Source organism: Nicotiana tomentosiformis, chromosome 4 (genome assembly GCF_000390325.3).
Source record: "Nicotiana tomentosiformis chromosome 4, ASM39032v3, whole genome shotgun sequence".
Classification (NCBI taxonomy): Eukaryota; Viridiplantae; Streptophyta; class Magnoliopsida; order Solanales; family Solanaceae; genus Nicotiana; species Nicotiana tomentosiformis.
In genome coordinates, this window is record NC_090815.1 from 8,633,017 (window position 1) to 8,656,324 (window position 23,308).

Sequence of the window (23,308 nt, forward strand, 5' to 3'; positions counted from 1 at the left end):
GCCAACCCAGGATCAGTGACACGACTACTCACTGAAGTAGATGGGAGCTTTTTGTATGCATTCATAGCTATATATTTATCGATTAGAGGCTGGAACTATTGTAGGTCAACAATTGTAGTTGATAGAAGTTTTATAAAGTCAACATATAGAGGGACCATATTCACGGCTTCCACGCAAGACGCAGAGGGTAAGAAAAAAAGTTGTCTCAAAATCAGTATTGAATAATTGATGTACTTTACTATTTTAAAAATGCAATACAATTACATTAAGTTAAAGCAGCAAAAAAGATATTCAAATATCATATGATACTAATATGGTATAAGTATACCAACAAAGTATATAATTATTTTGCTACATACCTGCACCTACCTATGACTATACTACTATATAAAATGATATATTAATATTGTGTGTTATAACTAATATTTTTTTCTTTAGTTTTATAGGACAAATTCTACCCCTTGCATATGCAATTATTGATTTGGAAAACAATGCATCGTGGGAGTGGTTCATTGTGTAGGTCAGAGAAACCTATGGACAAATAGAGGGAATGTGTATTGTATCAGACATGCATGATGGTATATGGAGAACAACTTCAATTGTTTATCCAGAAGTCCCTCATTGTGCATGTATTTTCCATATGTGGAATAACATAAAAACGAACTTCAGATAGAGCCAAAAACAAATCAAAGAAGTATACTTTGCGTTAACAAGAGCATACACTATTGAAGAATTCAATACGCATATGACAGAGTTAGAAGCTATTGATAGTAGAGTGAAAACATACCTGATGGATATTAGATATGATAAATGGTCCCGGACACATTCCAAGGCAAATATAACCATGACCATGACATCGAATATTGCAGAATCAGTAAATGCAACAAACAAGAACGCATGAGACCTCCCAATTGTGAATTTGCTTGACTTTATGACGACGTTGATTCAAAAATAGAATTACACCAATCGGAAGGATGTTGTGGAATCGTTTATGAAGATCGATATAAAGTATAAAAAAATATTGGCAGATAATACTATCTTATTACAGACGATGATTGTATGCATTTTCAGAATCATAAAAATACTGCATGTACTGTAGTTTTACTTTTGCACTTTAGAGATTTTACTAAACAACTGCATATTGTTATTAAAAGAATACTATTACTTCATACAGCTAATGACTTTTCTTAATTAAAATTATATTAAGTGTTGCCATCAACTCAATTCTTACATTTAGTAATTGATAGCCAAACATGAAATGTGGTGCGCCTACATGAAAAAAAACTACACTTGTAGAAGGTTTCAGTTAGACGATATTCCATATTCATATGCAATTACAGTTATACAAAAATTCCTTATGGATTCATACAAGTATTGCTCAGATTACTACAACATAGACTACTTGCTGAAAATATATGAGATACCAGTAAACCCTCTGCCGGATCAAACAACGTGGCAAATTTCTGAACATGTCTCTTCGCAAGTGGTACTTCCACCAAAAGGAAAAATCAAACCAGGAAGACCTAAAAAGAAGAGAGGCATAGGAGATTGGGAAGGAAATACAGTTACATGTGCACTATGTGGGAAAAAGGACACAACCGGAGAATGTGCTAAAATATTCCAAAGAGAGATTGATATAATGCTTCAATGTTTTTATACAACTCATATATCGTAGAATCATATCATTTGAATTGCAAAGAATAAAATGCATGTCTTGCACTAGACATATATTTGGTATGGCGATTCTTTGTCAAATTACTTTTTGGCAAAAATTTAATATGGCTACTTGTATTTTCAATAAGAATCTGTTTACTTGCAATTTTAGTATATAAAAGCGGGATGCATTTACATCTAGTTATTGCAGCAAAAAGGCGCTAAAATATAATGTGATACCCAAATGGTATATTTGTATATCTTATTGGTATCAAAATATATGCAGAAATAGAAGTGGTGCCCCAAAGGCAACATCTGTACATTCATCGTTAACAAAATGGGCACGCTTTGCAGGTCATGTCAGTATTAAAGTATAACAAATTGGAAGACATTTACATGCAGTTACTGTACGGAAAAAGGTACTCAAATACAATGTGATACCCAAATGGTATATTTATATACCTTATTGGTATATAGTTGTATTGCACTAATATGGTTAAACCAAAATATGTGTAAAACTACAAGTGGTGCACCAAAAAAGTGCAACATCAGTACATACTTCTTTAATAAAATGGGCACACTTTGCAACTCATGTCAATATTGAATTATAACAAAAAGGTACTCAAATACAATGTAATACCCGAATGATATATTTGTATACCTTATTGGTATATAGTTGTATTGCACTAATATGGTTAAGCCAAAATATGTGCAGGAATACAAGTGGTCCACCAAAAAAATGCAACATCTGTACATACTTCCTCAACCAAATTGGCACACTTTGCAACTCATGTCAATATCGAAGTATAACAAAAAGGTACTCAAATACAATATGATACCCGAATGGTATATTGTATACCATATTGGTATATAGTTGTATTACACTAATATGGCTAAACCAAAATATGTGCAGAAATACAAGCGGTGCACCAAAAAAATACAATATTTGTACTTACCTCCTCAACAAAATTGGCACACTTTGCAACTCATGTTAGTATTTACATCTAGTTGCTGCAAGAAAAAAAAGGTACTCAAATACAACATCATATCCAAATAGTATATCTGTATACCTAATTGGTATATAGTTCTACTGCACTAATATACCTGAGCAAAAATCTTTCTAGAATACAACTGGTGCAGCAATGCAAAATCTGCACAGAATTTGCATTGCTGCACCAGTTGTATTCTAGAAAGATTTTTGCTCAGGTATATTAGTGCAGTAGAACTATATACCAATTAGGTATACAGATAAGAAAAAAAAGGTACTCAAATACAACGTCATATCCAAATAGTATATCTGTATACCTAATTGGTATATAGTTCTACTGCACTAATATACCTGAGCAAAAATCTTTCTAGAATACAACTGGTGCAGCAATGCAAAATCTGCACAGAATTTCTTAGATTCAACTACAACTAAAAATTGCTCTCAATACAAATTCAAAACCAATTCGCTTTCTAAAAATATTTCTTCTCATTCAAATCAATAGTCGCCCTATTCTTCAACCAAATAGCAACATAGTTTCTCTTTTTGAACATCGTAACTTCCTTAAAAATACACCTCCAAAAATAACTTATGCTGTTGTATTACAGCGAACTAACAGTGCTCCTCCTACTACAAATGGCAGTAGGAGTAGAAACTAACAGTGCTGCTGTAACAACCCTATTCTGCATTAATGACTTGACTTCAAGTGCTAAGAAAATTTTGTCTCCGAAAGGTACTGCTAATAAACCAACAACTTTATTGAAGAAGCCTGAGAAAAGCCTAATAAAATAAACTGAAGATAGATTCCAACATTAAAATAGTTATAGCAACATATTGTACTATTACAATTGTATTCCTAGAACGCACTTTTAAAAGCTAGTGTTTTTACAATCTAATAATACAAAATACCATACTTCACCAAAACTATTAAAATCCTACAAAGTTTTTATGGTACGATTAACTAAAAGTAAAAAAAATACCTATACTACTTCTTGCTCTTTTTTTCACGAGTCCTTTTTGTTACTACTGGAGCCTCAGATTCACTTGATTCACCATGCAACTGCTTGTTCCTCCCATAATGCCACAACAGTATACCAAAACTAGCTTGAAGACCATCCACATAAAAATTGGCAACATGGATTGGAAAACCTTCAATAATGTACTCAACAAAGCATACAACATATACTCCACAATCTCTGAAATAAAACAAATGAATAGAATATAAAAATCGATTAGTAGTGAAAAATGTTAATATGAATGAGGAAAATAAAGTAAAAAAGGTAACTATTCTTACGAATTTTGCTGTGTTGGCAGATTTGTAATCAGTTCAATCTCAAATGGATCAGTCAAGCCCTTTCCCATGTGCAGATTATTTTCTACTACAATGTCACTTCTTTGGTTATAAAATTCAATGCTAACTAGAAACAGAGGTATCAACACATCATAAGCCTCTGCCACCTTTTGAATAGCTTTTTTTTTTTTTTTTAATGCTTTTGACTATGTAGATATTCATATACTTAAAAACATCTCTTATGGAATTATACACACCGCAATATCCAATGCCACTTTTCTGCCAAATTAATTGGAAAGACCTGGTTCCATGGAGTGTTGCAATACATCCTAAATTCTTTTATGTACTCCATGATATCGTCTCATCTATCAATCAAATGATCTTGTTTCCCACCTTTTACAAATTCTGTGTAAACCCTTTGAATGATATTATTAAAAAGAGTATATGTAGTTGTGCTTTACATATTAATTCCATATTTCGCCTTCTTCCTAAGATAGTAGAATATAATATGCAAGTGCTGCAAAAAATAGAGGAAGAAAACATGACTAACACTAATAATATGCATGAACTAATACAAAAACAAAAATAGAAAGTAGTACACATACCGAACTAGACAGTGGTCTGCCAGAATAGTTTAATGTGAGAAAAAATATCTTATCATCAATCTGTTCAACTTCAAAGTCAAAACAAGAGTCTAACTTTCGATCACGAAGTAAATACACTTCCTTATTTCGTATAAAAGAAGATATGGATAAGAAATACATCAACAAAAATTAAGAAAACATGAAAACAAAAGTACATGGAAACGAATACGCATTCTCCCAATTGAATGTCTGCTTCAACAAAGTTTGAGAATGCAGTCGTAAGCTTATAATCAACAGTCACTGAAATGTCATTTACAAATGGAAATCTTCCTTTTATAACCTTCGAGGATCCCCCAACTGCACTAACACCAAATTGCCAGTCATTCCTATACGACGACTGTTTTACAGCTGCAGGGCGCCTTCTCCTTGTGAAAACTGCAGGAGTTGTTTCAACATCTGTTTGTGTTTGGACAATAATTCTTGATACCGACTGATCAGGTTTAGACTTATTTACATCACAAGTTGTCAGTTCATTTCTAGATTAATTTACATTACGTCTCCCTCCTTGTGTAATGGCAGCAATTAGATCAAGTTGAGAATCAGTATATTCAAAATTAGAATCTAAGTCAAGATCACCCTCGTGTCGACAGGGAGCTTAAAATATAAAATGCTAGTGAATCAACAAATATACAAAGTTAAGAAAATTTTAAAAAATAAATGAAAAGTTATACATAGAAGACGTTACTAGAAGACAAATTCACATTACTACCACCTACATCCGCTTGACCAACACCATCAACCCGAGATGTTGAACACATAAAAGCATTATCAACATCACTATTTAAATAAAAAAACTATCAAAAATCTCTCATTTACATACCAACTTCAGAATTAGTAACATAAACAATCGTACCCTGTGGAGCAGTATTTTGTAGTAAAGGAGGAGCTTTAGACTCAATAACAACATCTGGTCCTGTCTGTGCAGATGCAGACAGTTCAAAGTCAGAATCCAAGCCGCAGGTGCGAAACCACCGCAGGTGCGAAACCACCAGATATCCTAAAACTTCAGCCATTTGCCTAAGTCCAAATTCAAACCGTTAAGCATCTGAAACACACCCGAGGCCCCCGGGACCTCAACCAAATATACCAACAAGTCCTAAAATACCATACGAACTTAGTCGAGCCCTCAAAATACGTCAAACAACAACAAACAATACGAATCACCCTCCAATCCAAACTTAATGAACTTTGAAATTTCTAAATTCTACAAACGATGCCGAATCATACCAAACCACGTCCGATTGACCTCAAATTTTGCACACAAGTCATATTCAACATTACAGACTTACTCCAACTTTCGGAATCAGAATTCGACCCCGTTATAAAAAAGTCAACCCCCTGTCAAACTTTCTAAAAATTTGACTTTCGCCATTTCAAGCCTAAATTAGCTACAGACCTCAGATTCACAGTCCAGACACGCTCCTAAGTACAAAATCCCCAACAGAGCTAACAACACTGACGAAACTCTATTCTAGAGTCGTCTTCATACAATTCCGACTACAGTCAAACTCCTAAGAATTAAGCTTCAGGTTTAGGGACTAAGTGTCCCAAAACACTCTGAAACCAAAAACAAGACCTCCCGGCAAGTCACATAAGCAGAAACAAATATGAGGAAAGCAGTAAATAATGGATTAGGGCTAATACACTCAAAAAGACCGGCCAAGTCGTTACAGTATATAGTTGTATGGGGTTGTTCCAACAACTGCCTATAACTATAAAAACTATTACATAACACACATACTCTATGTTCATAGGCACAAGGGAATCTCAACAAAGCAAAACATGATCATATAAATAATTTCAGAAATAGAATTCACTTAAAATGCAACTAAAACAATCAAAAAATATTATAACTACCATATGATACCAATATGGCACAAAATTATACCAACAAGTTATACAGTTCTACTAGTTAATTCCCGCCAACTATATATGACTATTCTACTATTACATAACACACATGCAAAAAGAGTAAAATAAAATAAATAGTGTACCACATATTAATATAATAAAATATTTTAAGATATTGTACTATACTACTATTATTAAAGAAAAAGCAGATAACGTACCAATTAAAGGAAGTTAATACAGCCAAAAAGGTATGATACCAATATAGTATATAGCTATACCAATAGGGTATATAGTTGTATGGTGTCATTCCCGCAACTGAGATTCCAACAAATATATAATACCAATATATTATATAGTTATACCAACAGGGTATACAGTTGTACGGGGTCGTTCCCAGTTCACACAACTGACTATAACTATAATATAATACAAAAAGCATACTAGGAAATAAAAAAATAACAATTTACGATATGTTCAAAAGCAGAGATACTAATTTTAAGAAAATTATCTTCTTGGGTATCACACCAATTTTTTTCTTCTTTACTTGAGAACCATCGCTACAATCAACATCGACTGGTTGAGTCTCTGTGTCAGGCACAAATTCACGCCGGCTTCTCCCTAACTCAGAATCCTCAACAACTTTATGTCACGACCCAAATTCTCCCTTTGTGAATCGTCCTGACGACACCTAGTCTCTACGACTAGGTAAGCCTAACACTTGTGGAAATGAAATGAAAAACATAAAAATTAACAACTAACATTAGCAGATATTTTAATAAGCAATTGAGATGCCACTCGGCATATACAATAATCAACTCTCGAAATATACATGACACTCCCAAGACCCGGAACACCGTAAGTCACAAGCTTCTATGAAGTTCTAACTATTCTTTACATCAGTGTCTATAGAAATAAGAGAAGAATCAACATAGGAGAATAGAAGGGGACTTCGAGGACTTGCGGGCGCGGGCAGATGTACCTTGAAGTTCTTCAAAAATTGCAGCGATTGCAACTAAGGACGAGGCTGGTAAAAGGAACCTGGATTTGTACACAAAAAATATGTGCAGGAAAGGGCGTGAGTACACCACAACGGTACCCAGTAAGTGCCAAGCCTAACCTCGGCCGAGTAGTGACGAGGTCAGGTCAAGGCCCTACTAGTATATAATAAATAAACAGGAGAGTATAACAATATAATAAGAGACTGGAATTTAAATAAGGAGAACATAGCAAAGTAGCAATGCGGAACACAGGGATAAACAACAGGGGATCTCCCGAGATACCGTCTCGTAGTCTCAAAATAAAAGTACAAGGAGATCTCCCGAGGTACCGTCTCGTAGTCTCAAAAGTAAATATGCAGGGAGAACTCCTGAGGAACTGCCTCGTAGTCTCAAAAGTAAATGTGCAGGGAGATCTCCCTAGGAACCGTCTCGTAGTCTCAAAAGTAAATATGCAGGGGGGATCTCCCGGTATACTCTCCCATAGTCCCAAAGTAAATACGCAGATTAAATAATTGAATATAACAGTTACAACAAGAAACCAATAATTTAGACTAAGTACAAGTCAAAAAATAAGCGGGATTTACTAAACATGCTGTAAAGAGCTTAAATAGGCAATTAGGACACGTAGACATGCTATTCTAGGCTAAAAGGATAACTACACATGCTAGTATACTCAGATAAGATGAAAATAGGCTATTACTTGGTAAAGAAAATTAGGTTTTTCCATAAATAGCCCATGTACGCACTCGTCACCTCGTGTACACGGCGCTCACATATAATAACAACACCAAATCATAAGGGAATTTCCCCCCACAAGGTTAGGCACCACTTACCTCAAACCAAGCTCAATCAATCGGTAACAATTCTTTTTCCACGAATATCCGGCTCCGAATGGTCCAAATCTATCCAAAATCAATTACATACCATAAATACAACTATAAGAAATTAATCTAATTAGTGAAATCAAAGCTAAAGCAAGAAATTAGAAAATCGCCCCAATAAGTCTCCTCGGGCTCACATCTCGAAATCTGGTAAAATTCACAAAATATGAACACCCATTCACTCATGAGTTCAATCATACCAAAATTACTCTAATCAAATACCAAAATCTCGATCAAAATCCCAAATTTCGGCCTAAGAACTTTTCTCAACTTTTCCCCAAATTTTCAACCCCAAATCCGAAATTAAATGGAGAAGACAATTATATATTAATGGAATACAACCAAAAACGAGTTAGGAATCATTACCCCAAAGCTTCCTCTGAAAATCCCACGAAACATCGCCAAATCCCGAGCTCTCAAGTCCAAAAATGAAGAATGAAATCAAACCCTCGCACTTAGCCTTTTTTCTGCCAGAGATCTCGCTTCTGCGAGCCTTCAACCGCATCTGCGTTACCGCACCTGCGGAAATACCATCGCAGGTGCGAAAATCACTTAAGAGGAACTGGGTCCGCATCTTCGAACAAGGGCCGCATCTGCGGGCCCGCACCTGCACTCCTCTTCCGCTTCTGCATGTCCGCTTCTACGGACCTATCGCCGCACCTGCGGCCCCAGTTTGACAGGGTCTAAACCGCTTCTGCGGCTCCATGGCTGCTTCTGCGGCGCTGCACCTACGGCCCAAAGTGCGCATGTGAGATTACACTAGATGCAACAGCTTTAACAATTGCATAAGTCCCAAACTCAATCCGTTAAGCATTCGAAACACACCCGAGGCCCCCGGGACATCAACCAAACATACCAACCAGTACTAAAATACCATACGGACTTAGTTGAGCCCTCAAACCACATCAAACAACGCTAAAATCACTTATCATCCTTCGATTCAAATTTAAAGAACTTGAAATGTCCAAATTTGACAACCGATGCCAATACCAACCAAAGCTCGACCGATTGACCCCATATTTTGTACACAAGTCATATTTAACCATACGGGACTACTCCAACTTCCGAAATTGAGATACGACCCCGATATCAAAAATTCACTACCGATCAAAATCTCCAAAACTTTGACTTTCGCCATTTCAAGCCTAAATGAGCTACATACCTATAAAACACAATTCGGACACGTCCCGATGTCCAAAATCACCTAACGGAGCTAGCAAAACCGACGAAACTCCATTCCAGAGTCGTCTTACACAGTTCTGATTGCGGTCCAAATCTTAAGGCTTAAGCTTCCGTTTAGGGTCTAAGTGTCCCAAAACCCTCCCAAAAGATCAAAACGAAACCTCCCGGCAAGTCACAATAGCAAAATAGATATGGGAGAAGCAGTTAATAGGGGATCGGGGCTATAACTATCTAAATGACCGGCCGGGTCATTACATCCTCCCCTCTTAAAACAAGCGTTCGTCCTCGAACGAGCATAAATACATACCTGAAGTGGTGAAAAGATGAGAAAAATGGTTGCGCATAACATGCCCGGTCTCCCAAGTCGCCTCCTTGGTCGGCTGACCCCTCCACTAAACCTTCACGGAAGCAATGTTCTTTGACCTCAGCTTTCGAACCTGCCTGTCCAAAATAGCCACTGGCTCCTCGACATAAGATAGATCTTTGTCTAACTGGACTGAGCTGAAATCCAACACATGACCCGAATCACCGTGATACTTCCAGAGCATAGAAACATGAAATATTGGGTGGACCCCTGCAAGACTGGGAGGCAAGGCAAGCTCATAAGCAACCTCTCCAATGCGTCGCAACACCTTAAGTGGGCCGATAAACCATGGGCTCAGCTTGCCCTTCTTCCCGAACCTCATAACACCCTTCATAGGCAAAACCCGGAGCAAGACCCGCTCTCCAACCATGAATGTTACATCGCGAACCCTCCGGTCCGCATAACTCTTCTGTCTGGATTGGGTTGTGAGAAGTCTATCCTGAAACACCTTCACCTTATCTAGGGCATCCTGGACCAAGTCTGTACCCAATAATCTGGCCTCGCCCGGCTCGAACAAACCCACTGGGGACCGACACCGCCTACCATACAGAGCCTCATACGGTGCTATCTGAATGCTCGACTGATAATTGTTGTTGTAGGCAAACTCCGCAAGTGGCAAGAACTGGTCCCAAGCACCCCCAAAATCTATCACACAAGCGCGGAACATATCCTCCAGTATCTGAATAGTGTGCTTGGACTGTCCGTCCGTCTGAGGGTGAAATGTTGTGCTCAACTTAACCCGAGTACCCAACTCCTGTTGTACAGCCCTCCAGAACCGTGATGTAAACTGCGTACTCCGGTCAGAGATGATAGATAACGGTACGCCATGAAGCCTGACGATCTCACAGATGTAGATTCGAGCCAGCTGCTTGGAAGAATATATAGTCATCACTTGAATAAGATGAGCTGACTTGGTCAACCTATCCACAATCACCAAAACCGCATCAAACCTCCGCTGAGTCCATAAGAGTCCAATAACGAAATTCATAGTGATCCGCTCCCATTTCCAGTCCGAAATATCTAGCTTCTGAAGCAACCCACCAGGTTGTTGTTGCTCATACTTCACCTGCTGGTAATTTAGGCACCGAGCCACATACTCCACTATGTCTTTCTTCATTCTCCTCCACCAGTAATGCTGCCTCAAGTCCTGATACATCTTCGTGGCACCCGGATAAATGGAGTACCGCGAGCTATGAGCCTCCTAAAGAATCAACTCACGAAAACCATATACATTAGGTACACATAGCCTGCCCTGCATCCTCACTACGCCATCATCCTCAATAATGACCTCCTTAGCATCACTGTGCTGAACCGTGTCCTTAAGGACAAGAAGGTGGGGGTCATTATACTGACACTCCCTGATACGATCATAAAGAGAAGACCGAGAGACCACACAAGCCAACACTCGAACCGGCTCAGAAATATCCAATCTCACAAACTGGCTGGCTAAGGCCTGAACATCCAATGCTAAGGGTCTCTCTGCTGCTGGAAGATATGCTAAACTCCCCAAACTCTACGCCCGGCGACTCAAAGCATCGGCCACCACATTGGCTTTCCCCAGGTGGTATAAAATGGTGAGATCATAATCCTTAAGTATATCCAACCACCTCCGATGATGCAAATTAAGATCCTTTTGCATGCACAGATGCTGCAAACTTCGATGATCAGTGTAAATCTCACAAGGAATATCGTACAAATTGTGGCGCCAAATCTTCAGGGCATGAACAATAGCTGCTAACTCAAGGTCATGGACATGATAGTTCTTCTCATGCACCTTCAACTTCTTGGACGTGTAGGCAATCACCCTACCGTCCTGCATCAACACCGTGCCAAGACCAATCCACGACGCATCACAATATACAGTGTAGGACCCCGAACCTGTAGGCAATACCAAAACTGGGGCTGTAGTCAAAGCTGTCTTAAGCTTCTGAAAGCTTTCCTCATACTCCTCTGTCCACATGAACGGAGCACCCTTCTGGGTCAGCCTGGTCATAAGTGCTGCAATAGATGAGAATCCCTCAACAAAACGACGGTAATACCCCGCCAACCCAAGAAAACTGCAAATCTCCGTAGCTGATGATGATCTAGGCCATCTCTGCACTGCCTCCACCTTCTTCGGATCTACCTTGATCCCATCACTCGATAATACATGACCCAAGAATGCCACTGAGTCTAGCCAAAACTCACACTTCGAAAATTTGCATACATCCTCTTCTCTCTCAGAGTCTGAAGCACAGTCCTCAGGTGCTGCTCATGATCCTCCCGAGTTCGGGAGTATACTAGAATGTCATCAATAAAAACAATGACGAAGGAATCAAGATAAGGCCGGAACACACTGTGCATCAAATGCATAAAGGTTGTTGGGGCATTGGTTAACCCAAAAGACATAACAAGAAACTCATAGTGACCATATTGGGTCCAGCCTGAGCTAAGGTACTGAACATGCTCATGAACTGGGCTAGAGTCTCCTGGAGGGATGGTGAAGCAATAGGAACCTCTGGTGCCTGCCCTCCAGCTGGAGCTACTGGGGGCTCCTATGTCGCAGCTCGCGCGGGTGCTCTGGATGCACCGCGTGGTCGTCCTCTACCCTGGCCCCAGCCTCTGGCGGCTCTAGCAGGGGGCGCGGGTGCCTGGTTATCAGATCCTCCGGTACTGGTCCTCACCATCGGTGAGAAAGAATAGATTACAGAAGTTTAGAATTTTTGATGCCAACAAATTTCGCACGACAAGGAATCAAAGAAGCATAATTTTTTCCTAACAGTTCCATACCCTCCCGAAGATAAGTAAAGACGTCTCCGTACCAATCCGCGAGACTCTAATAAATTGGCTTGTGACTCACAACATCTATGAACCTAGAGCTCTGATACCAACTTTTCACGTCCCAAATTCTCCCTCCGTGAATCATCGCGACGACACCTAGTTTCTACGACTAGGTAAATCTAACATTTGTGAAAATGAAATGAAAAACATGAAAATTAACAACTAAAAGTAACAGATATTTTAATAAGCAATTAAGATGTCGCTCGGCATATACAATAATCAACTCTCGAAATATACATGACACTCCCAAGACCCAAAACACCGTAAGTCACAAGCTTCTACCAAGTTCTAACTGTTCTATACATCAGTGTCTATAGAAATAAGAGAAGAATCAACATAGGGGAATAAAGGGGGACTCCGAGGATCTGCAGGCGCGGGCAGATGTACCTTGAAGTTCTCCGAAAATAGCAGCGATTGCAACTAAGGATGAGGCTGGTAAAAGGATCCTGGATCTGCATACGAAAAACATATGCATGAAAGGGCGTGAGTGCACTACAACGATACCCAGTAAGTGCCAAGCCTAACCTCGGTCGAGTAGTGACGAGGTCAGGTCAAGGCCCTACTGGTATATAATAAATAAGCAGGAGAGTATAACAATATAATAAGAGACTGGAATTTAAACAAGGAGAGCATAGCAAAGTAGCAACGCAGTACACAGGGATCAACAGGAGAGGATCTCCCGAGATACCGTCTCGTAGTCCCAAAAATAAAGTGCAAGGAGATCTCCCAAGGTACCGCCTCATAGTCTCAAAAGTAAATATGCAGGAAAAACTCCTGAGAAACCGCCTCGTAGTCTTAAATGTGCAGGGAGATCTCCCGAGGAACTGCCTCGTAGTCTCGAAAGTAAATATGCAGCGGGGATCTCCCGGGATACCATCCCATAGTCCCAAAGAAAATACGCAGCTCAAACAAATGAATATAATAGTTACAATAAGAAACCTATAATTTAGACTAAGTACAAGTCAAGAAAGAAGCGGGATTTACTAAACATGCTGCAAAGAGTTTAAATAGGCAATTAGGACACGTAGACATGTTATTCTAGGCGAACAGGATAACTACACAGGCTAGTATACTCAGATAAGATGAAAATAGGCTATTACTCGGTAAAGAAAATTAGTTTTTTTTCACAAATAGCCCATGTACGCACTTGTCACCTCGCGTACACGGTACTCACATATCATAACAACACTAAATCCTAAGGGGATTTCCCCCACACAAGGTTAGGTAAGCCACTTACTTCGAACCAAGCTCTATCAATCGGTAGCAATGCCTTTTTCACGAATATCCGGCTCCGAATGGCCCAAATCTAGCCAAAATCAATTACATACCATAAATACAACTATAAGAAATTAATCTAATTAATGAAATTAAAGCTAAAGCAAGAAATTAGAAAATCGCCCCAAAAAGTCTCCCCGGGCCTATGTCTTGGAATCAGGTAAACGTCACAAAATATGAACACTCATTCACTCATGAGTTCACTCATACCATAATTACTCAAATCCGATACCAAAATCTCGATCAAAATCTCAAAATTCGGCCTAAGAACTTTTCTCAACTCTTCCCCAAATTTTCAACCCCAAATCCGAAATTAAATGGAGAAGACAACTATAGATTAATGGAATACAACCAAAAACGAGTTAGGAATCATTACCCCAAAAATGAAGAATGAAATCAAACCCTCGCACTTAGCCCTTTTTCTGCCAGAGATAACGCTTCTGTGAGCCTTCAACCGCATCTGCGGTACCGCACTTGCAGAAATACCATCGCAGGTGCGAAAATCACTTAAGGGGAACTGGATTCGCAATCTGCGAACAAGGGCCACATCTACAGGCCCGAACTTGCGCTCCTCTTCCGCTTCTGCGTGTCTGCTTCTACGGACCTATCGCCGCACTTGTGGCCCCAGCTTGATAGGGTCTAAACCTCTTCTACGGCTCTATGGCCGCTTCTGCGGTGCCACACCTGCGGCCCAAAGTGTGCAAGTGCGATTACACCAGGTGCAATAGCTTCAACAATTGCATAAGTCCCAAACTCAATCCGTTAAGCATTCAAAACACACCCGAGGCCACCGGGACCTCAACCAAACATACCATCCAGTCCTAAAATACCATACGGACTTAGCCGAGCCCTCAAATCACATCAAACAATGCTAAAATCACTTATCATCCTCTGATTCAAACTTAAAGAATTTAAAACTTTCAAATTCGACAACCGATGCCGAAACCAACCAAATCACGTCCGATTGACCCCATATTTTGCACACAGGTCATATTCAACCCTACGGGCCTACTCCAACTTCTGGAATTGGTATCCGACCCCGATATAAAAAATTTCACTACCGGTCAAAATCTCCAAAACTTTAACTTTCTCCATTTCAAGCCTAAATGAGCTACACACCTCCCAAAAACAATCCGGACATGTCCCTAAGTCCAAAATCACCTAACGGAGCTGACGAAACCAACAAAACTTTATTTCGGAGTCATCTTCACACAAATTGCGGTCCAAATCCTAAGGCTTAAGCTTCCGTTTTGGGACTAGTGTCCCAAAATACTCCAAAAAACCAAAATGAAACCTCCAAGCAAGTCACAACAGTAGAAATAGATATGGGAGAAGCAGTTAATAGGGGATCAGGGTTATAACTCTGGAAACGACCGGTCGGGTCGCTACACTTTAGCTCTCCCTTATCATTTACTGCAACACCTGCTATGACTGGTTCGAAATTTGTTTCGGGTAATGACTAGTAGGGAGTCCATCGACTGACGAAGCATCAAAATTGTTGCCTTTTCCACCCTATAATTCTACATTTTCAGTTGCGTTTTCAACACGATTACTGCTAGGGTTAGGACTAAACACAAACGGAGAATCAGAAAATAATGATAAACTAGGACCGAACATGGTTGAGGCAACTGATTCAGCTGCTACTTGGGTTGAAGAATGATGTTGTGCACGGCGCCACCATCTACGCGTACAATACTTTCGACCCATAGTAAAAAAAAATAACCCGCAGACATTGATTCACAAAAGTACAAAAAAAAACACAAAATATCTATGATTTTGAAAACCCACTTTCACTAAAATGTACTTTCACATCCAAAAGTTTCGTCCAGAAATTACTATTAGACGTAGAGATAGAACGAAATGTGAAGAAAAAATTCAAAACTCGAATCACTAAATGCTGGGTAAAATATGGTTTCTCATGGTTTGGCTATGGAGGTTTTGAAACTAACTCTGTAGCGTTAAAGGACGAAGACAAATTAAATGAGGCATTAAATGACGGTGGGTACGGGAATCCACTAATTGCATGGGCTGCTGGGTAAAATAGCTTGGGCCGAGTGTGGGAAGCTGCTAATGGGTGGGCCGCATAAATAGTCAGTATCGCATGGGTAGGAAAAGTAAATAGTATAGGCGTGGGTATTAAAGGGTAAATAGTTTAGGCTTTATAGGTATAAAGTGAGATTTTTTCCTCAAAAGTTTTATAGCCATGTTTTTTCCCATTGACACGAAATGTCCCTTCGGTCCAAATATATTACATCTAATAGCCCCAAATGTCTATTTTGTATATTTTTTGTACAGTGACAGTCTATTTTGTATATCTTTTGTATAGTGATAGTCTATTTTGTATATTGTTTGTACAATGACAACCTATTTTTTTATATATTTTGTATCGTGACAGTCTATTTAGTATATTATTTGTATAGTGATAGCATATTTTGTATAGTGACAGTCTATTGTATATAAATTATATAGTGACAGTCTATTTATTATATTTTTTATATAGTGACAGTCTATTTTGTATAGTGACACTCTATTTAGTATATGTTTTGTATAATGACAGTCTATTTTGTATATATTTTGTATAGTGACAGTCTATTATATATAAATTGTATAGTGACAGTCTATTTTGTATAGTGACAGTCTATTTTGTATAGTGACAGTCTATTTTATATATATTTTTTATAGAGATAGTCTATTGTATATAAGTTGTATAGTGACAGTCTATTTTGTATAACTATACATATAAATTGTCTCCCTTATCTAGAAATAAATTCAAGAGTTCAGATTATGTTCCATAAATTTATGTTTTTGTTTGCTGGGTTTTGTTTTCTCCTCTTTTCTTGGTGGTGGGGTGGTCGTAGATGGGTGGCAGATATTGACTATTGATAGATTGAACCATTACTGTGATTGTTATCCTTAAAGAAATTGTTAAATACGATAGTTTGATAGAGTTTATCAATTGCAAGAGTTTAATATAGAAAAGGGCACATTTATCTTATACTCCTATTTATCTACATTACTAAAAAATAAGTTAAAAGAATTATTACACAAAAATTTAAAATAAATAAAGTAAACGTAATATTATAAACTAGTATAAGGGATGCCAAATTATCCTAACAGTAAATTATAATTTTGTATAAGGAAGTTGAGGCTCGGGGCGGCACTGTGGTTAACATAATTTATTTGTTTTTGGCTACAAGTTATAATATGCAATTGTGGGCTAGCGGTTGTTTATAGTTTTTACCAAGCGGCTAACTTTGTCAAAAGCTCGAAATAATATGCTTGTTATGGGTCGCTCATGAAAATAGCTAGTGATACTAAACTTCCTTCTTTAGATTTTTGATACAAAAAAAAGGAACCAACTTTAGGGTAAGTTTTACTCCTATAAATTTATTTGCAATGCTACAAGGCTAAGAACGTCCGAACGATATTGTGAGAATTTATCATGAATTTGTTAGTATTACGTTCGCCGAGTATCAGCCTATCACAATTCTTCTCTTTTATTCGAATTTTTGACCGACAATATGAATAAGCTTGCCATACAAGAATTTACTCATATCAGCATATGTGTAATCTTTTTCACATAGAGTACTGATCGCTAGATTACAATATCAATAATGATAATTATTCAAACTTCAATTTTGAGGAATTTAAACTAATGCATGCGGAAATATACTGCTTTTCAGTATGATTAATTATGGGGGAGGAGTTAACCTGATTAGTGTCTTACTGGTCATGGTCTTATTTCGACTTTCTCGCATAACAGCATTCTCGTGCTGAGACTTTGTGACTGAAATATGTCCAAACTATAGCTAATGTTAGTCTAAGAAGATGTTTAAGGAAAGCTGTAAAAAAGTTTGTAAATGAATATAAGAAAATATTACAAGTATTTTATTGAAATGAAGATAATTTGCACTGATTTATTGATATGATAATTGGCTGATTTTGATCTATATACAACTATACAAGGAGTCCTATTTATATGTGGGCTGGTTGTTGCTGCGCACAAACAATTATTCATTGTTCGCTTGACTCAATTTTGGGGTGCGGCTCTTCCCGAGGTCATGCGTGAACGCGGAACTTTGTGCATGAGCTGCTTTTTTTTTTTTTCACTCAATTTTGCAGAGTATTTTATTTTGTATTATCTCTACTTGAATGTAAATTTTTAAGTTGTATTAAATCTATACAATTACTTAATTAACGTTGCGATATCTTCAAATTTGGATTATTGGTCTTCTACTAAAAACGACCATGTCAAAGTATAAATTTTCTGCGGATTTTAATTATCTTTGCATATTTTTTAAACCCTTTTCTCATGAATCAATAATAGATCACACAGCATTACATTAGCTCAAAGGGCAATGAAAGCATAGCACTCAGAGAGCGTAAACATGATAAAAGTACATCGTTAATAATCACTCAAAAGATTACAATGACAAAAGGAAAAGGAAAAAAATTAAAAGAAAAACACGCGGTAGAGACCAATATATAGGGTAAGACAGCAAATGCAGTGGGAGCTGCAAGATAACTAGTTGGATGGAGGGGGTGAGAGTGTAGGAATGGTTGGAATTGTGGGAATGGTTGGAAGTGAAGGCATGTTGGGAAGAGGAATATTTGCAGGCATTGGTGGCAGAGTCATCTTTGGTACAGAGGGCAATGGTGAAGCTGTTGGAAGTGTTGGCAAAGATGCAACACTTGGCAATGGCGGCAATGTAGCTGCTGTTGGAAAGTTGGGAATAGTGGGCAATTTTGGCATTGTTGGCTGAGGCAACGATGGGATTGTTGGCATGTTTGGAAGTTGCAGTAGGCTGCGAGCAGCACGACTTGTAGTGATGCTCGATAAGGACAACGTTATGATCAAGAAGAGGATTGAACAATTAATATTGGAGGAAGCCATTGTTAATTTGCTAGATTGATGCTTTGTTTTCTAAAGAAGTTAAGTTGTGTTTTGAGTTGATCAGTTGAGTTTGATCATTAGTACTAAAGGGTATATATAGGGAGAGTTCTTAAGGAATTTCAAGGATTTGGTGATATGTTAGGTGAGGAAGCATATGCTCTAAATTCTAAAACTCTATTGTTAGTTAACCTTCTCGAATGTTGGTTTGAGAAAAATGCACCAGCTTTTAGGTCAAGAAGTTTTCTTAGAGTTGTTATGTATAGATGAAAGAAATTTGGATCAACCATATTTGGTGGACAACTGATATAACACTAAAGGGCGGCCATGTGTAGTAAGCTCCCACTATGTGCGGGGTCCGAAAAAGAGCCGGACCACAAGGGTCTATTGTACGCAACTAGCCTTATCTTGCATTTCTGCAAGATGCTGTTTCCACGGCTCAAATCTTGCTACCTTCTAGTCACACGATAATAATTTTACCAGTTACGCCAAGGCTCCCCTTTATAACTGATATAACACTAATTAATGAAATTATTTTTTAAATACATTTATGATATTTTATACGTCAATACCACACAAGAGGGGGGAGGGGGGGGAGGGGGATGATTTGTGTGGTGTCTAATTTTTCGCGTGCATAGATTATAGAAGGATCTGGTTCTTCTATGTGTTCCAACTACTACTGTTGCGGAATAATAAGTACAGAAAATAAAGAACACGGAGATTTTTACGAGAAAAATACCTGGCTCAAAAGGTGAAAAACCACGACCTACTTCCCAGTAGGATTTTTCCAAAACTCTTTACTAAATCAGTGAGCCAAAACAACATTTACAAAAACTCTTTTGTAAACCTAGTATTACCTCTAACCCTTTGTAGCAAACTAGCCTCTAGATATTTGCGACAAACTTCAAGTTAACTCTAACTTGAAAACACAAAGTACCTATTATAGACGCTTCTAGATAAAGCTAAAAATGTACAAGTTAAAACCACCTACTACAAATAACTAGACTAAAAGACAACAGTTGGAACTGGTTCTTCTAGCTGGTTCAAGTAGCGTCAGATTCGCACACTCAAATATCACTCGAACTACTTGCAAAATTGCCTCGCTATTTTGCTCTCAATTCTTGCTTAACTTCTAATTTTGTGCGTCACATGTAGAATGAGAACTTCCTACGATTTATAGAGTTAGTAGAGTAGAAAACAACTAGAGTTCTAATGCTACTCTTCCTTGGTAGAAGAGTTCTAGTTAATCTCAACTCCTAACTCCTTCCTTATCTTAGATAATGTTCTCGTTGAGTAAGGAGTCCTTCTCCTTATCGTTTTTGCAATCTTTTCGATCAGAAAATATTTCATTCTACCAGAATACTTATCTCCTGCATGTGCACCTCACGTGCCTTGATTCTGCCGGTGTCTATGTCTGCCAGTGATGGACCTGGTTCATATTTGAGTTCCTTTGTCAATCTTCAAAACTATTCTCTTTCTTGGGCCAACAAATTCCCCCTTTTTGATGATGACAAACTTTGTGCGTCCATAAGCTTAGCCATGTTTCAACTTAATCCAACATTGACACATATTAGAGTATTAAGCACTTATCATAAAGAACCAGGGTCATTTAGGTTATAAATATCACTTGTTCAGAGCACATCTTCCCTCTTTTGTCATCATCGAAAAGTTGCAAAAAGATGTGTGAGTCTCAGATTTTATAAAAATTTCTCATGGCTACTGGGAAAACTACAAATGCATTCATGGATCAATCATCAGTAATCAACTAAAAATTCAAACTATCAAAGAAATAGAGACGGTGCATAAGAACAAGAGCAACAAATTTCATTGATAGAAAGTACGGTTCTTCCACAATCCACAAAATGAAACAAAAACATTTAAAGCATGAGCAACAAAAAAAAAAAGTCCCGAATCTCGGTCACTAAATTTCTAGGCAGGCTAGGCAACTAAGGCTTGGAAGAACTAGGGGCTTGGGTTTTGGCTTGGAGAAGATTCAACATATCGTGGAGAATTCCCTCATTCTTCTCCCTTTCCTTTGTAAGCTCAACTCTGAGAACATCCCTCTCAGATTCAACCTCAGCCAAACGAGTCTTTAGCCTTGCTATCTCAGCATCCTTTGCCCCACTCTCCTGCACTAGGGCTCTGACCTTGCTGTTTACAGGTGTCTTTTTCGATGAACCAGGTTCATTGGGGACGACATTGATCTCATAATCACAAGCAAGAAGAGTATTGATCCCAAAATGGTCTTTGCTTGTGGCCATCTCCACCTTCTTCAATGACACCTTATAATGAACAAGAATAGAAGTGAGGATGAAACCATAAGGAATGGCATGGGCTTTGGAGCCATTGACAACTCTGTCCAAAAGCTGAATTATGAACCCAGGCCAGTTTATCTACCTCCCACTATCCATACACTCCATCAAGACCAAGTCCATGTAATTTGCAATATGCCTCATTTCCTGCCTTGGCAGCACGCACTTGTTGATGAATTCAAACTTGATGAATTCAAAGATCACCTTGTGGGGTGGCTTCATTTCACTCTTATAGACTGCCTTGGGCTCACTCTCTTCTTCATTATTACAAATTTTTCTTGTGATAGGAAGGGCAGTTGGAAGAGAATCCAGACTGGGCCATTTCTACCTAGTATAGTAATCATAGCCTTCATAGGGTATACCAAGAATTTCACCCAGTTCTTTAGCATCAAAAGAGATTTGGACCCCTTTCACTAGGCTGGTGACTGTGCCTTCCTTGACCTCAACATTGGCCATGAATTTCACAATCTTATTCCTATCCAGTCTCCCATCCAACTGAAGGACCATGTCCTTCCACCCCTGTACCTCAAGCTTCTCCAGCAGCAAAATCATTCCTTCTTCTTCCAAGTCCTTTAACAATCTCCCCTTCAGAATTGTTCTTTTACCAAACTTTGTCAGCTTGTCCTTCTCACCATCAGACACATCCTCCTCTTCACCACTCCAATCATCTTCTTCAGTAATTTTCACTTGCTTGACTTTCACTGCAGACTTGGTTCGTTTAACTAAGATAGAGGGTTCAGCAGACTTAGAAACAGATGAAGACTTCTTTGAGGAAGTCTTGGCTTTCTTTGGCTTAGGGGTCTGAACCTCTACCTCTGCCACTTTTTCACTTTGATGGACCAGGTCCATCTCATCTAACTCAACATCCTCAGCAGGCTCAACCACTTTTTCTTTCCCTTTATCCACTATTTTCTTCTTACTCTCTTCTAAAGCTCTCTGCAACTCCTCCTCACTCTGCTTTAGCTTGCTTCTTGTAGTTTTTCCTCTTGGAAGAGGAATATCAGAGGCCTCAGAAGGAGCTGCTTTCCGTTTCTTGTTGGCTCTTGCTGTCCCAGAGGTTGTAGCTTTAGGAGTTCTTTTCTTCTTGGGTTGGTAACTGTCACTTAACTTTTTCAAGAGATCAGCTAGGGTTTCCTCAGCAGATAAACCAGGTTCGTCTGCTTGCTTTCCAATATTTACTAGCCCTTCAACGGCTTTTCCTGATCCACTTCCCCTTGTGTGCCTGCCACCTTCTTCCTCCTTCTCTAGCTCAGCTCCACAAATAGCCATTCTAATAGATTCAGAGGTGGGTAAAGAATCAACCACTTCTTTCCCTTTTCCTTTCTCTTTACTCCATACTCCCTCTCTCTCTCTTTTTCTTTTTCAAATTTATTTTTATCACCTCTCCTTCTTGTCTCAGGCATTTCCACATCTATCATAGACCCAACCAAGATGAGCCTATTTTCTAAATTTTTAGCGATCTTAGAAATAACCTCAGATGAAGGTTTTGGGACAGAAGTTACCTGTTCAGAATCAAAAGATCCAGTTTCTTCCCTCTCAGTCGCTGATTTAAAGGAATCACTCAAATTTTGTGAGTTTTGGGCTTGGCTTGCTTGAAGCTGGCCATTTAATTTTCGAGATAAAGCACCGTTAGCCACTGTTTTTCTAGCAAGCATTTTGACTCTCCTTTTTTTAGGTTGGGGGGTAGAACTAGGTTGAGGGGTTGTAGAGGAAGAGGAAGGAGTAGGGGGGTGAAGGAGTACTAGGGTTATTCCAAGGGTTAGACATTTTAGTTATGGTTTTGTGATGAAGGAAAAAGCTTGGATTGAATTCGAAAGCAAGGAGAGAAGAAAGGGTTTCGACGGTTTTTCAGAAATAATGAAGAATTTGCAGTTGCCCCAGTGGCTATGAGTAATTTTTATAAACTCTGGGACTCACATATCTTTTTGCAACTTTTCGATTATGCCAAAAGGGGGGAGATGTGCTCAGAACAAGTAATATTTATAACCTAAATGACCCTGATTCTTTATGATAAGTGCTTAATACTCTAATATGTGTCAATGTTGGATTAAGTTGAATCAGGCCTAAGCTTATGGACGCACAAAGTTTGTCATCATCAAAAAGGGGGAATTTGTTGGCCCAAGAAAGAGAATAGTTTTAAAGATTGACAAAGAAACTCAGA

At 38.5% G+C, this 23,308-nt stretch overlaps 1 protein-coding gene across 1 annotated transcript; it reads right to left on the reverse strand.

The window, feature by feature from the left end:
* Nucleotides 1–21,471: 21,471 nt before the first annotated feature.
* LOC138909232 (protein pxr1-like) lies at nucleotides 21,472–22,416 on the reverse strand. The gene has a single exon (XM_070200418.1). The coding sequence runs from the start codon at nucleotides 22,414–22,416 to the stop codon at nucleotides 21,472–21,474; it is 945 nt and encodes a 314-aa protein (XP_070056519.1).
* Between the last annotated feature and the right edge of the window lie 892 nt (nucleotides 22,417–23,308).

Excerpts from the sequence above, each read along its gene's own strand:
- LOC138909232 (XM_070200418.1), bottom strand. The coding sequence starts at position 22,416 with ATGGCTATTTGTGGAGCTGAGCTAGAGAAGGAGGAAGAAGGTGGCAGG.